The following is a 12,566-nucleotide window of genomic DNA, read 5'->3' as shown; positions in this document are numbered from 1 at the left end:
GGCTAATATATTGTGACTGGCTGAACAGTGTGTGTTTAGAAACCTGATTGGTTGTTGAGGGACCTGCCAGACATGTTTAGGCAGAGACGTGTGCCTACACTTCTTTCTCTCTCAGTTCCTTCATCACTCTCTTTCTTTCACTCACAGATCGTAACTTTGACCGAACATCGGTGCGCAGTCGCTCTTTCCGCCGCTTGAATCGAGCATTTAGTGTCCTGAGGAGGACCAAGAGTGGGACAGCAGTGGCCAATGAGACCACAGAGGAAAGAGACAACCTCAGAAATGCCAACATACCACCAGAGGGTGAGTGTGTGTTTAGCAAACATCTAAGCATCTGCTAAATGAATAAATGTAAAAAAATGAATCTAAATGTTGCTTGTGTACCTTTTTCCATTGTAGAAATGGCATGACATTGTATTTTGTAGATATTTACTGCAAATGTAACTCAACTGTATGAGCAGCATGGTGCCAGCAATGTCTAGATTATGGGTTCTATTCCCAGGGAAACACATACTGATAAAACATGCAAAGTATACTGAAACTTGGATAACTGTAAGTACAGTATAAATGCAAATGTATTTTAGTAGGCATGATTATAGATAATAAACAAATGATTATAACATTATTATTGGGCTGTTAAAAAGCAACATCAAATACAGGCACATGATATCTTACTTAGGGATGCGCGATACCACTTTTTCTCTTCCGAACCAATTCCGATATCGGAAATCACAATATCAGCCGATTCCGATCCCAAGCCGACACCAGTGTTGTTTTTTTTTTGCATAATCAGTTCAGAATATCTTTACATTATTGTGTGGAACTAATTGGTAGTACTCTTTAATATGTAAAGAAACACAAACCTCCAACTACACATTATATCAATATAAATGTATAGTTTATTAAAAACACTTTATTATTAACTAGTATACTGGATAATGCAGCAGCAAAATTAACAGTAATTCCAGTCTTCAAGTCTTCAGTAGAAAAGAAACCAGTGATTAATTTTTGCCTTTTTTTTCTTTCTTTTTTTTAATGTTTCAACTTGCATCTGTATTTTAAAGGATTCTGATCTCTTTTTTGTTCAATTTAGTTGTAAGACATCAGTCAATTTTTCATTCACTCAGTTATTTTTTGGAAACCATTCAACATAAATATTGTTATAAATTAACAATAATAATAACAATAATAATGATAATGATAAATTGTTATTAATATTATTATTATTGACTTTTAATTTTATATGCAACAGTAATATATTTAAATCGTGCACTTTTTAAACCCTCGTACTTTTATTTTGACATTCTCAACTCTCCAGGAAGTCCTGTATGTGTCTGTTTATAGGCAAGTTCATAGTAGTTTAATTCACTTCTCATTCAAATTCTGGTAAAATACACTTCCGGTACCATTTTAAATGCATATTATAAGTGAACCGAACTATTGAGCATCTACATTTGAGATGCTTTTCTTGAGTAGCGCTCAAAAAATTCATCCCTATCATTTCAGTCACACATAAATAATGTTAGCCGGTCTGCATACTTCCACCTACGCAACATTAACCGCCTCCGACCCTCACTTACCACTCACACTGCCTCCATCCTTATCCACAGCCTCATCACCTCCCGCCTTGATTACTGCAACTCCCTTCTTTTTGGTCTCCCCCAGAAATCTCTTCATAAACTTCAACTTCTCCAGAACTCAGCAGCTCGTGTCATCACCAGAACCCCCTCTTTTCATCATATAACCCCTGTCCTTCAGCAGCTCCATTGGCTCCCGGTTCAATTCAGAATACAATTTAAAATCCTTCTGCATACTTTCAAAGCTATCCATAACATTGCTCCTCCATATCTATCTGCTCTCCTTCACATCGCCACCTCCTCCCGCTCCCTCAGATCCTCCTCCTCTATTCACCTCTCTGTATCCCCTGCTCGACTTGTCACTATGGGTAGCAGAGCCTTTAGCCGCTCTGCTCCCCAGCTCTGGAACTCACTCCCACCTGAACTCCGCAGTATCGACTCTCTCCCCCTGTTTAAAACCAGACTCAAAACCCACCTGTTCCAGCTTGCTTATTTGTAAATGCACTGTTCTTGTCCTTTTTTAATAATTTAATCATTGTTTGTTTATACTTTCAAGTTCCTTGTTCCTGTTTTATTATCTGTAAAGTGACCTTGAGTGTTTAGAAAGGCGCTGTTAAATAAATAAATTTATTAAATATTGTGCAAAGCTGTGAAAATAGAATAGAAAGTAAAAATAGCCGCTAGTGCATCACCAGCCTGTGCGTGAGTTTGTGTCAACAGAACAGCACCATTCACTAATGCACGGGCGCTGCGCATACTATATATTTACTTATAAAACACAGCCTTTTGTGATTCACAGAGCTATCATACATTTTCAAGTGGCTTTGAATAAAATGCACGAGTCATATGAACTACTTTAATTTAGTTTTTCTGGTTCTTTTATGTCATTTTTGGAGCTTGACAGTAACAAACAAAACTAACACACAGTATTGGATTTGGATTGGGCTTGTCAGACCAATACCGATCTGTCTAAAAGCTTCAATATTGGTGCATCGGTACATCCCTAATCTTATTGTGTTATAATTACGAGCATACAGACCTAAAATGACTCATAAATAGTTTAAAAAAATAACACTAGTAGTGTTATATTGCATAAAACACAAAATCAAAGCATGTTCTCTGCCTCTGGGAATGGACTTTATCTGTGTATAATAAAGGAGAAAGGGAGCGTGTCAGAAGGTGACAGTCTGGATTGGGCCCGCTCAGTGCCACAGTAGCATATGGTCCTTTAATAATGCAGATGGAGCCTGAGGAGACTTGACAGAGAGAGAGAAAAAGACAGAGAGGAAATGAAGCAGTGTGTTGGGACAGAGGGATTGGACAGAGGAACTCAGAGATGAAGAAAAAGGAGTGAGAGGGATGCTTGCTGAATGAAAAAGTATTTTACAGAAGGTTTCAGTTTCTTTTCAATATAACTGTAGCGAATACAAGTTGAGACAGTCACAATGTCGGTGTAAAAACTGCTTTATTAAAATAAAAGCAGGCAACAGTACAAAACAAGGGCAAATCCAGAGAAGAATGGTCAGGGTGAGCGTTAGGTCAAAAGCCGGGGAATCAAGATATAAACAAGGGGGCAAATCCGGGAGAGAGTAGTCAAAGGGAGCGTGAGGTCGAAGCCGGGGAATCAATATACAAACAAGACAAGCAAGAGGAAAAGACAGGGGAACAAGGGGGGCTGGCAAGCTAAGGGGTAAACGAGAGGAGTATAAAACTAGACGAGACTAGCGGGGGGCGAAGATGCGGGGTAAACTAGAACAATAACCAACCAACCCGTGAAACGGATGTGCTGTGGTATTTATAGGGGAAGGTGCAGGTGTAAACAGTGAAAGGTGATGAGACGAGTGCAGGTGAAACGATTAAAGGGGTGATTGAGACGAGTGCAGGTGGTCATAATGTTCTGGCCATAGGAGTGTGCATGTGAGCCCGAGGAGAGAGACCTGCTAACGAGCAGGAGATCTCGAGGGAGCAAAACGAGCGTGAGCTCGAGGGGGGCGGAACGAGCGTGCGAGCTCGAGGGGGCGGAAGGAGCGTGCGAGCTTGAGGAGTGAGTGTGTGTGCGACGAAGCGGGGATGGGGCAGAGGAGCGGGGTTCGTGACAATAACCTTAAAAAATAAGATAATGGGGTGAATTCACTAAACACTTGCGCCACTTTTGCATGTGGTATTTAAGCACAAAAACTTGCTTCTTATTTACTAACCACCCACAATCTAGTTTAAGCAGGTGCAATGAAATAGCTTTATTCACAAAACTCAGTGCTATTTACCCAGCACGCTTTTACCACCTGAGGAAAGCAGGCAGTTATCTCAATTTTACTGTAAAATAAATGTTTGTGTACATTTTCTATCGATCATGGCTGTAGTACTACATCAAATAATGATCAAGTGATGAAGAAGAGTGTTATATCCTGGTATACATCCTTATACGCTGTGTAGTCTACTGTGTTGCTTAAGTTATTTAAAAAAAGTGATCCATTATAGATTTCTAAGTACTTCTCTGAAGTTGCAATCAAATTAAATCGAAATTGATCACATTACTGATTAGTTTACTTTTAAGATTACTTTGTAATCAGATTACACCCAGCACTGGTAGTCTAGCATGAAATAATTCAGGTGTCAGGATCACAGTAATGGAGTGATGTGTTACAGTTGTGGCACAGTGCTAGATCGCGGTGATCTGATGCATCCTCTGCTATAAAGTGCTCAGAACCATCCCGCAAGATCAGATTGCCATTTACACAGATTTGAAGCGTACATATCTGAAGGATACTGTATACAATACAAATTTTATATCCTTTCTTATGCAAAAATGATTTTTTTTATTTATATATAAAAATATATGTATTTTTATGTTATTTATTTACACATTTTTGTTTGTTTAGAATTTGTCAATCGATTAACATTTTTAATCGAATTAATTACATGGTGTCCCAGTAAATTAATCGCATTTAATTGCATATACAAATATTTGCTGAGAAAGCCCCTCATATAACAATAATTCAATATATAATGATGAAATAATGATACATAGTTATCTTTAAATATAAAAATTATATATATATATATATATATATATATATATATATATATATATATATATATATATATATATATATATATATATATATTCAGATAATTACAATGCTTTACATTCTTGTGGCAGAAGAGTTGATCATTGATAAGACAATACAAAAAGCAGGTTTAGAATACAATGTATTGTTTACTACCATATTATTGAACATAAACCAATCATTGGCACACAGTTCACAGCAATCCATTACACAAGAGAATTTGTCAATCAGTTGGAGATTTATTATGAGGGCTTGTTTAAGGACCCGTCAATTTACAACTGTAAATCACTGTTGTTATTCGCAATAATTATTATTCTTCCACACAAAAGTTCGGCACGTAACTTGTCCCGCAGCTTTTGTCACACACCCCTGAGTGAGGCGTCAAATTATGCGGCCTATTGAGGAGAGGTGTGCTATGACTTTTATAAGCGATCGGGGGTACGGTATTTGCCCCAGGGGCAAAAAAGCGGCCGAAAAAATCCCATAGACTTAACATTGCGACAAACTTTGACGAGTCACAGCTCCGAGCGAGAATTTCGCAGAAACGTGTCATTTGCCACATTTGAAGAGGCTGGCAGGCTCTGTAAGAGCATACCTCAATATGGGGTAAAAGTTGCACCACTGGGGGGCAGGAGCTGCCCAAAGTTGCCCCATTGACTTACAATGGTGTAGGACGGCCCATGAAATGAAATTGCATAGGGATTTTGTATTGAACATAGCTCTGAATCACAGTGTCATAGAGACAAGGGGGCAGGCTCATTTTACTCAGATGACCAATCAGTCTCTCAGGATAATTGTGAAGCTATCAAGCCACGCCCTAGCAACCATTTAGAGCACCTTAGCAACAAGTCCCATAGACTTCTAATGAAAGAGTTCAAAGGGATATCTCCGGATAGAAGTGTCATTGAAACACAAGGGTGGTCTCGTTTGACTCTGGGTAGCAAACAGCCAATCATGAACCACCTCAACACTTCCTAGCCCCTCCCTAGCAACCATTGTCCAGCACTTTAGCAACCAAAATCCATAGAGGGATATCTTCCGTTCTGAATGTCACAGAGGCATGGGAGTTGGTTTATATCATTCATACTGACAAGCAGACTTTGGAGATTCATGATTGGCAGCTACCAAGCCACTCCCTAGCAACTAAACAGAGTACCCTAGCAACCGTTTAGCAATAACTATATCTCTGCACCAGAAAATCATAGAGACTTCTGGGTTGATTTATTTCAATCAGGATGGCAAGGAAACTTGATAAGTATCACTATGGTAACTGCCTAGCAACCACATGGGGGTACCCTAGCAACCGGGTAACAAATCACATATCTCTGCACCAGAAAATCGTAGAGACTTCTGGGTTGATTCATGTCAATCCGGATGGCAAGGAGACTTGATAAGTATCACTATGGTAACTGCCTAGCAACCAGATGGGGGTACCCTAGCAACCGGGTAACAAATCACATATCTCTGCACCAGAAAATCGTAGAGACTTCTGGGTTGATTTATTTCAATCAGGATGGCAAGGAGACTTGATAAGTATCAATATGGTAACTTCCTAGCAACCAGATGGGGTTACCCTAGCAACCGAGTAACAAATCACATATCTCTGCACCAGAAAATCGTAGAGACTTCTGGGTTGATTTCTTTCAATCTGGATGGCAAGGAGACTTGATAAGAATCACTATGTTAACTGCCTAGCAACCAGATGGGGTTACCCTAGCAACCGAGTAACAAATCACATATCTCTGCATCAGAAAAACGTAGAGACTTCTAGGTTGGTTTATTTCAATCAGGATGGCAAAGACACTTGATTAGAATCACTATGGTAACTGCCTAGCAACAAGGAGGGGTTAACCTAGCAACCAAGTAACAAATCACATATCTCTGGATCAGAACATCGTAGACACTTCCGGGTTGACTGATTTTACTCAGGATAGCAAGGAGACTTGATAAATATCACTATGGTAACTGCCTAGCAACCAGATGGGGGTACCCTAGCAACCGAGTAAAAAAACACATATCTCAGCAGTTATAAAATGCTATTTGATGAGTTTTGCCACGGCAAGCACCACTCACATTTTCTTCAGGAAATGTACATTCTAGTTACATAGTGCAATGCTTTTCAATGCTTTGGAGTTGTTGGAGGTACAAAATAATAATATTTCAAGTCTTTACAAAAAAGTGCAAATAGGGGCTTTATAGACATACATTTACACTTATGTATAAAAAACTTGTTGGATCTAATAAGAATGTGCATGAGGAAAATAATGTTGCAAATATCTTTGCAGATTCACTCCTTAGCAAAGGTAAATGAACAGTGAGTCCCTTACAAGACTTTACTGAAGAAGGTGACATTACAGTGCTACAGTGTTTCTGCAGTTAAACACATCAAGGTCATGGGTACAATTACCAGGAAATACAAACACTGATAAAATGTATAACATGAATGTATCTTCCTTTGAATAAAAAAGTCTGCCAAATGTATAAATGTAAACACTGCTGTTCCAACTTCACAATCTGTTTAAAGGTGCAGAAATACAAGTATGTATAGGCTATTCTATTATCTATATCTATTTGAGCCCACATAATAGTATAACAGAATAACTGAAATTCACCAGAACCTTTGTTAAGCCAATTCGAAATTTTAGATGCATCCAGTCACTAAACGTCTTCTTAGTATGTGTGTTCATTATGTAACACCCCCAGGTTGCTGTTAAATGAGCTGCACCTGCTCTCTCCCTGCAAGCAATCAGATGAGATAAGGAGAAAATATTGACTTTGAAAGGGAGAAACTGCAGATTGTGGAGAATAGGGGATATGAGAGAGTGTGTGTAATGGAGAAAGAAGGGAAAGATAAAGATAAGGAGAGACACATCACATAGTTCGTTAGCAAATCCAGCTGTAGTTCACAGTCTTTAGCACATGGAGCAGAGGCACTGGTGCAGTACAATTCTCTCACCAAGAGTAAATACAGTACTAACATTTATAAGCATTACATTTCCATAACTCTGCCTCTTTGGATGCATTTCCTCAGGCACAGATTAAAACCAGTCTGACATTTTATTTCATCCTTACAAGTCATTTCTTTGCTGAAAACCCTCTTTAGTTAAATACTGCACAGTCTCTACATGTAAGAAATGAGCCCTCTGTGTTTTATTTGTCAGGCTTTGTTTTCATCTGTACAGATGCCCTGTTTACCACCCACTCAGAAAATTATGATGATAGATACTGATCGTAGATTCTCTCTCTCTCTTTCTCTCTCTCTCTCTTTTAGTATTTGCATTACCTCAGCTGCATCATCTAATCCCAGATGGAGCGGTCACCAGTATTAAGGTCACCAGGGTGGATCCTTGTGAACCACTGGCTATCAGCGTTGTCGGGGGCAATGAGACCCCTTTGGTTCGTATTCTCATTCAGGACATCTACAGAGAGGGTGTCATTGCTCGAGATGGAAGACTGCTGCCTGGAGATATGATCCTCAAGGTGTGTGTGTGTGCTAGCTTGACATTGTATATAGATGTGGCTTTTTTTTTAAATGCCTTTAATTAATAGCCTGTAATTTGGCAGTGATAAATACAAAATATTTTAAAAAGACAATTTAATTCACTCAGAGCTAATCAGAAATGAGATTAACTTACCTGTTAGAAGAAAAGATCTCCTTTTACTGGAGACTGGTTCATAACTAAAAGTTTTATAATTGATTATGATAGATTCTAGAAAAAAAAAAAAGACTGTAAACTACAACTCACCACGTTTAAATGCCAAATTTGTGGTATTTTTTATTTTTATTTTTTCCTCCACCTCTCTCTCACTCTATTTCCTTATCGCTCATCTCATCCCATCTCCACTTCCACCCCTTTCTCTCTTAGGTGAATGGTATAGACATCAGTAATGTGCCTCATTGTTATGCAGTGGCAGCTCTAAAGCAGCCCTGCACGCTGTTGCGGTTGACTGTACTGCGGGAGCAGCACCACCGTTACCGTTCCCACCACCACTCTCCCACCGCCTTCCCTGCCCATCCTGCCACCATCCGAGATGACAGCCTACATGTGGTCCTCATTAAGAGGGTCCCAGATGAACAGCTGGGTATCAAGCTGGTGCGCAGGCCCGACGAGCATGGTGTCTTCATCTTCCATCTACTTGAGGGTGGGCTAGCTGCCAGTGACGGAAGACTGAGGGTGGATGATCGCGTGCTTGCCATCAACGGGCACGACCTGAGATATGGCGCCCCTGAGCATGCTGCACTACTTATTCAGGTGAATAGCATTGTTGGAGAGGTTAAAGATAATATCAAACAGTTCACACTGAACGCTGAATAAAACTGAAATGCAAACGGGTCGTTCATGCTTAATGCAAGATTTTACCAACAAATTTAATTAATGTCATCACTTACTCAAACTCATGTTCTTTCTTTCACAAAACACAAATTTTAGATTTCAGAATATTAGCCTTAGTCACCCTTCACTCTCATTTAATCTTTGATTCATACATAAAAGAGAATGGTGACTAAAGGGTCCGGCATACTCAGGGAAAAGTTTTCTTTGTTATTCGCTCAGAGCTAAAAAGTAGGTTGAACCAGCTGAGCAAAACTGTTTGCAAACATTCAAACACCGGCCACTCACCGCTGGGGTTCCTTACAGGAACATTTAAATATGAGGATGCATAAGACCACATGTCAAACATCAACTAATGTGACATTAAAATGTGTTATCCATGCTGTCATGCCTCCTTCTATGAGCAGGGCCGGTTCTAGACATTTGGAGGCCCTAGGCAAAATGTATGTTGGAGGCCCCCCGCCATGCCCTCTTCCCCTCCACCTTTCAGAATTCACGAGTTCACACTTACATCAAATTAAATAGAGTAAAGATTATGCGTATTTGGCATGCTGTCCAGGGGAGGGCTCCAGGCTCTGAATTTTGGCCAGATTTACACAGTATTACATTAGATTGCATTGTATTTTGGATTGTGTTGTTTACATCCAATAAGAGATTATTAAAAATCAAAGTGAGGAGATGGGGGCGGTGGAGGGATGCTGATAAACTGTCAATGAACAGAGCTAAGTCTGCAGTATATATACCTATTATCTTGTTGATTATCTGAATGTGCTCCTCCCGAACTTTGTTAATAAAACATCATTTAATAAAAAAGACTTGAAAACAAATATTATTCCTAACCATTTTATTTATACAACACCTGTTATCAGTATTTTTATATTTTTACTTAAATGTGCATATTAAAGTAACTTTAATTAACGTAAACAAAACTAACCCACTATTTGGGATAATGAACAGTTTTGTTTTTGATAGACTAAATATAGTCATATTAGGTATGTATTGTAGAGAAATACCTTATGATACACAAATCAGCTGCTAGTGGAAGTGAAAAGACAAGTTAATTTCGTCAACTGTAATTGAGTGCTTATTCATATGCTTAAGATTGCATACTTATTTTCAATAAATATTGCAACAGTAGGCCTATTTATGATTGGAAAACGAAAAAAATGAAGTCTATTATGGTCTATAGTCTATTATGATAGACTAGAGCAGTTAATGTAGGCTAAACATCTGCGTTTTAGAAGATATACAGACTGTTTTAAAACATAATAAACAATGCTTTAGTATAGTGCGTTTGCTCTTTGACTGACAAACTTGACTTTTCTGTAGTGTTTTCTTGAGTCAGCTCCTGACTAGGGCTGGAAATCGATTGTAGCTACATACGCTTCGGATTCAAAGTGTCAGAAGTGAATTCAGTCCATCAACGGTGCTCGCGCTCTTTTGAACTGGAAATAACCGTCAAATGATCTATCTCAAAATGACGCTGATCGTTAGAATCAGTTTATTTTTACAATACATTACAATCACTCAAATATAGATGATACCTGAATCACGAGCTGCACTTTCTTTGCGTGCCTGCTTAGCCTTACGCTTAGCAGCCCCTGAAGGATGAGTTAAGCCGCGCCATCAGATAAATTTGCAGAAAAGTTGGATTTTATTCATCTACAATCTCTTCATTCATAAATTCAGAGGTTGGGAGTGACTCGCATGTAAACGGTGATATTAATTGGTTTAACTACAGGTGAATGACAATTGTTATATCCAATGGACAAACAGCATAGTATTTTGCTGCTCTTGATTGGTGGATAAGCATGTGTATATTTTGGAGGCCCCGCCTCCAAGGCCGAGGACCTAGGCAACTGCCTAGTTCGCCTATAGGTAGCGCCGGCCCTGTCTATGAGTAGAATTCACATGCGATCAGTCAAAGGTTTATAACCACTCAATGATTATTTAAAGTAATATACAGTATATGCAGTAAATAATGTTTAATTTGTCATGTTTACATTCTGCATTCATGGTGCTAAAATGCTATACACAACCATAATATCCCACTATTATTGTGATTTATGATGACACTGATACTACTGCAAAGATTGTGTATAAAATAGAGTTAATAGTCAGAATATAGACAAAAGAATGATTATAAGAGAGGCTGCCATATAAAAATTTGAGAGATCATTGCAAAGCAATCTTGCCACAAATTTGCCTAAGATCATTTTCACGTGCAAAAGAGCTTTGCGTCAAACTTGCGGCAAATTGTACATTGTTGCCAAATGTTTGATGCAGGCTAACCCCTACTGGTGAAGAGCTGCAAATTTCTGGAAAACATTTGAGGTGAATCATAAGCTCATTTGCATGGGAAAATAGTGAGTGGCAAATTTTCCGAGAATTTTTGGCAAGTTTGCTGCTAGTTTTCCAGATCTCTAGATATTTTTGTATGGGATATCTCACTTTGGGCGGATGTGTGAATGGCTTTCAGCTGCAGATGGCACATGAGTGAAGCAGCATATCAAACAACAGAGTATATAGGTACTTAGAGTAGGTTTGATTTTGTTGATTCATTAAACAAAAAACTGCATGACATATTCTTGAAAAATGTCTGTAAACGAACGATCATACAGATGTTGGCAAGTTTGCACCAGCTAATGAGGTCTCACCCGTTCATTCTTCAATTTCTTTTGGAAGTATACTGGGGCCCTAGAGGTTACCCACAAAAGAAAAAAAGTTAGAATTGGTCTTAGAAGAACATGAATAAGAGTATAAGCAGAATGTTCATTTTGTAGGTGAACTATATCATTAAACTTTATTTGATTGTGGTTTCATGTGTGAGAGAGTACAGTAAGTGCATGGTTTGATATATATATTTGTTATATATATATATCATTGCTGTGGGTCTTGCTGGTCTGGTAGTTGTTATTCAGCCTGTTGCTTCCTGTCTGGTTCAGACTGGTCTCGAAGGAGCCAAGATGGCCACTCGCAGCAAGCAGTTTCTGACATAGATTTACTACTGGCAGGAAACTGATTAAATTAGCACAATTATGGCGATAAAAAGCTAGGCCCACTCATTTAAATGGCAGCTACAGAGAGAGCACTGTACTCCATGGGCCCACAATGTGAGTGTGTGTGTGTGTGTGTGTGTGTGTGTGTGTGTGTGTGTGTGTGTGTGTGTGTGTGTGTGTGTGTGTGTGTGTGTGTGTGTGTGTGTGTGTGTGTGTGTGTGTGTGTGTGTGTGTGTGTGTCCTGGAGAGCTACACAAGCTGCAGAGTTGTCAGAAGAAAGGGTTAATGAAGAAAAAAGCTGTGATGCTGTCAGATAGAATGACAGGAATGGATGTGAAAGAAGAGGAAAATAAAAATAAATCTGAAAGAGAAAAACTAGAGACCATGCCCTATTTCAACACACAGTTCCCAAATCTCCTTATATATTGTTTCCCTTTCATAAGTACACACTTCTTGGACATAATCACCCTGAATTGGAGCTATAGGGCATTAGCAGTCATCAGAACATCTGGTAATTGTGGTCCCTAGACTTCCAGAGAGCAATGAGACATTACTCACACACACACATTTCTCTTGGGTATGAACAAATTA

At 38.9% G+C, this 12,566-nt stretch overlaps 1 protein-coding gene across 1 annotated transcript in view; it reads left to right on the top strand.

Annotated features, from left to right (window-relative positions):
- LOC127622340 (E3 ubiquitin-protein ligase LNX-like) overlaps window positions 1-12,566 on the top strand; it is a 65,590-nt gene that overhangs the window by 43,237 nt on the left and 9,787 nt on the right. The window contains 3 exon segments of the mRNA XM_052096416.1: window positions 148-303; window positions 7,917-8,125; window positions 8,512-8,898. Coding sequence (XP_051952376.1) covers window positions 148-303; window positions 7,917-8,125; window positions 8,512-8,898 — 752 coding nt within the window.

This window comes from Xyrauchen texanus, chromosome 28 (assembly GCF_025860055.1).
Source record: "Xyrauchen texanus isolate HMW12.3.18 chromosome 28, RBS_HiC_50CHRs, whole genome shotgun sequence".
In the NCBI taxonomy this organism is placed as follows: Eukaryota; Metazoa; Chordata; class Actinopteri; order Cypriniformes; family Catostomidae; genus Xyrauchen; species Xyrauchen texanus.
The sequence above is the reverse complement of the archived record's forward strand: the minus strand, read 5'-3'. Positions and strand labels throughout refer to the sequence as shown.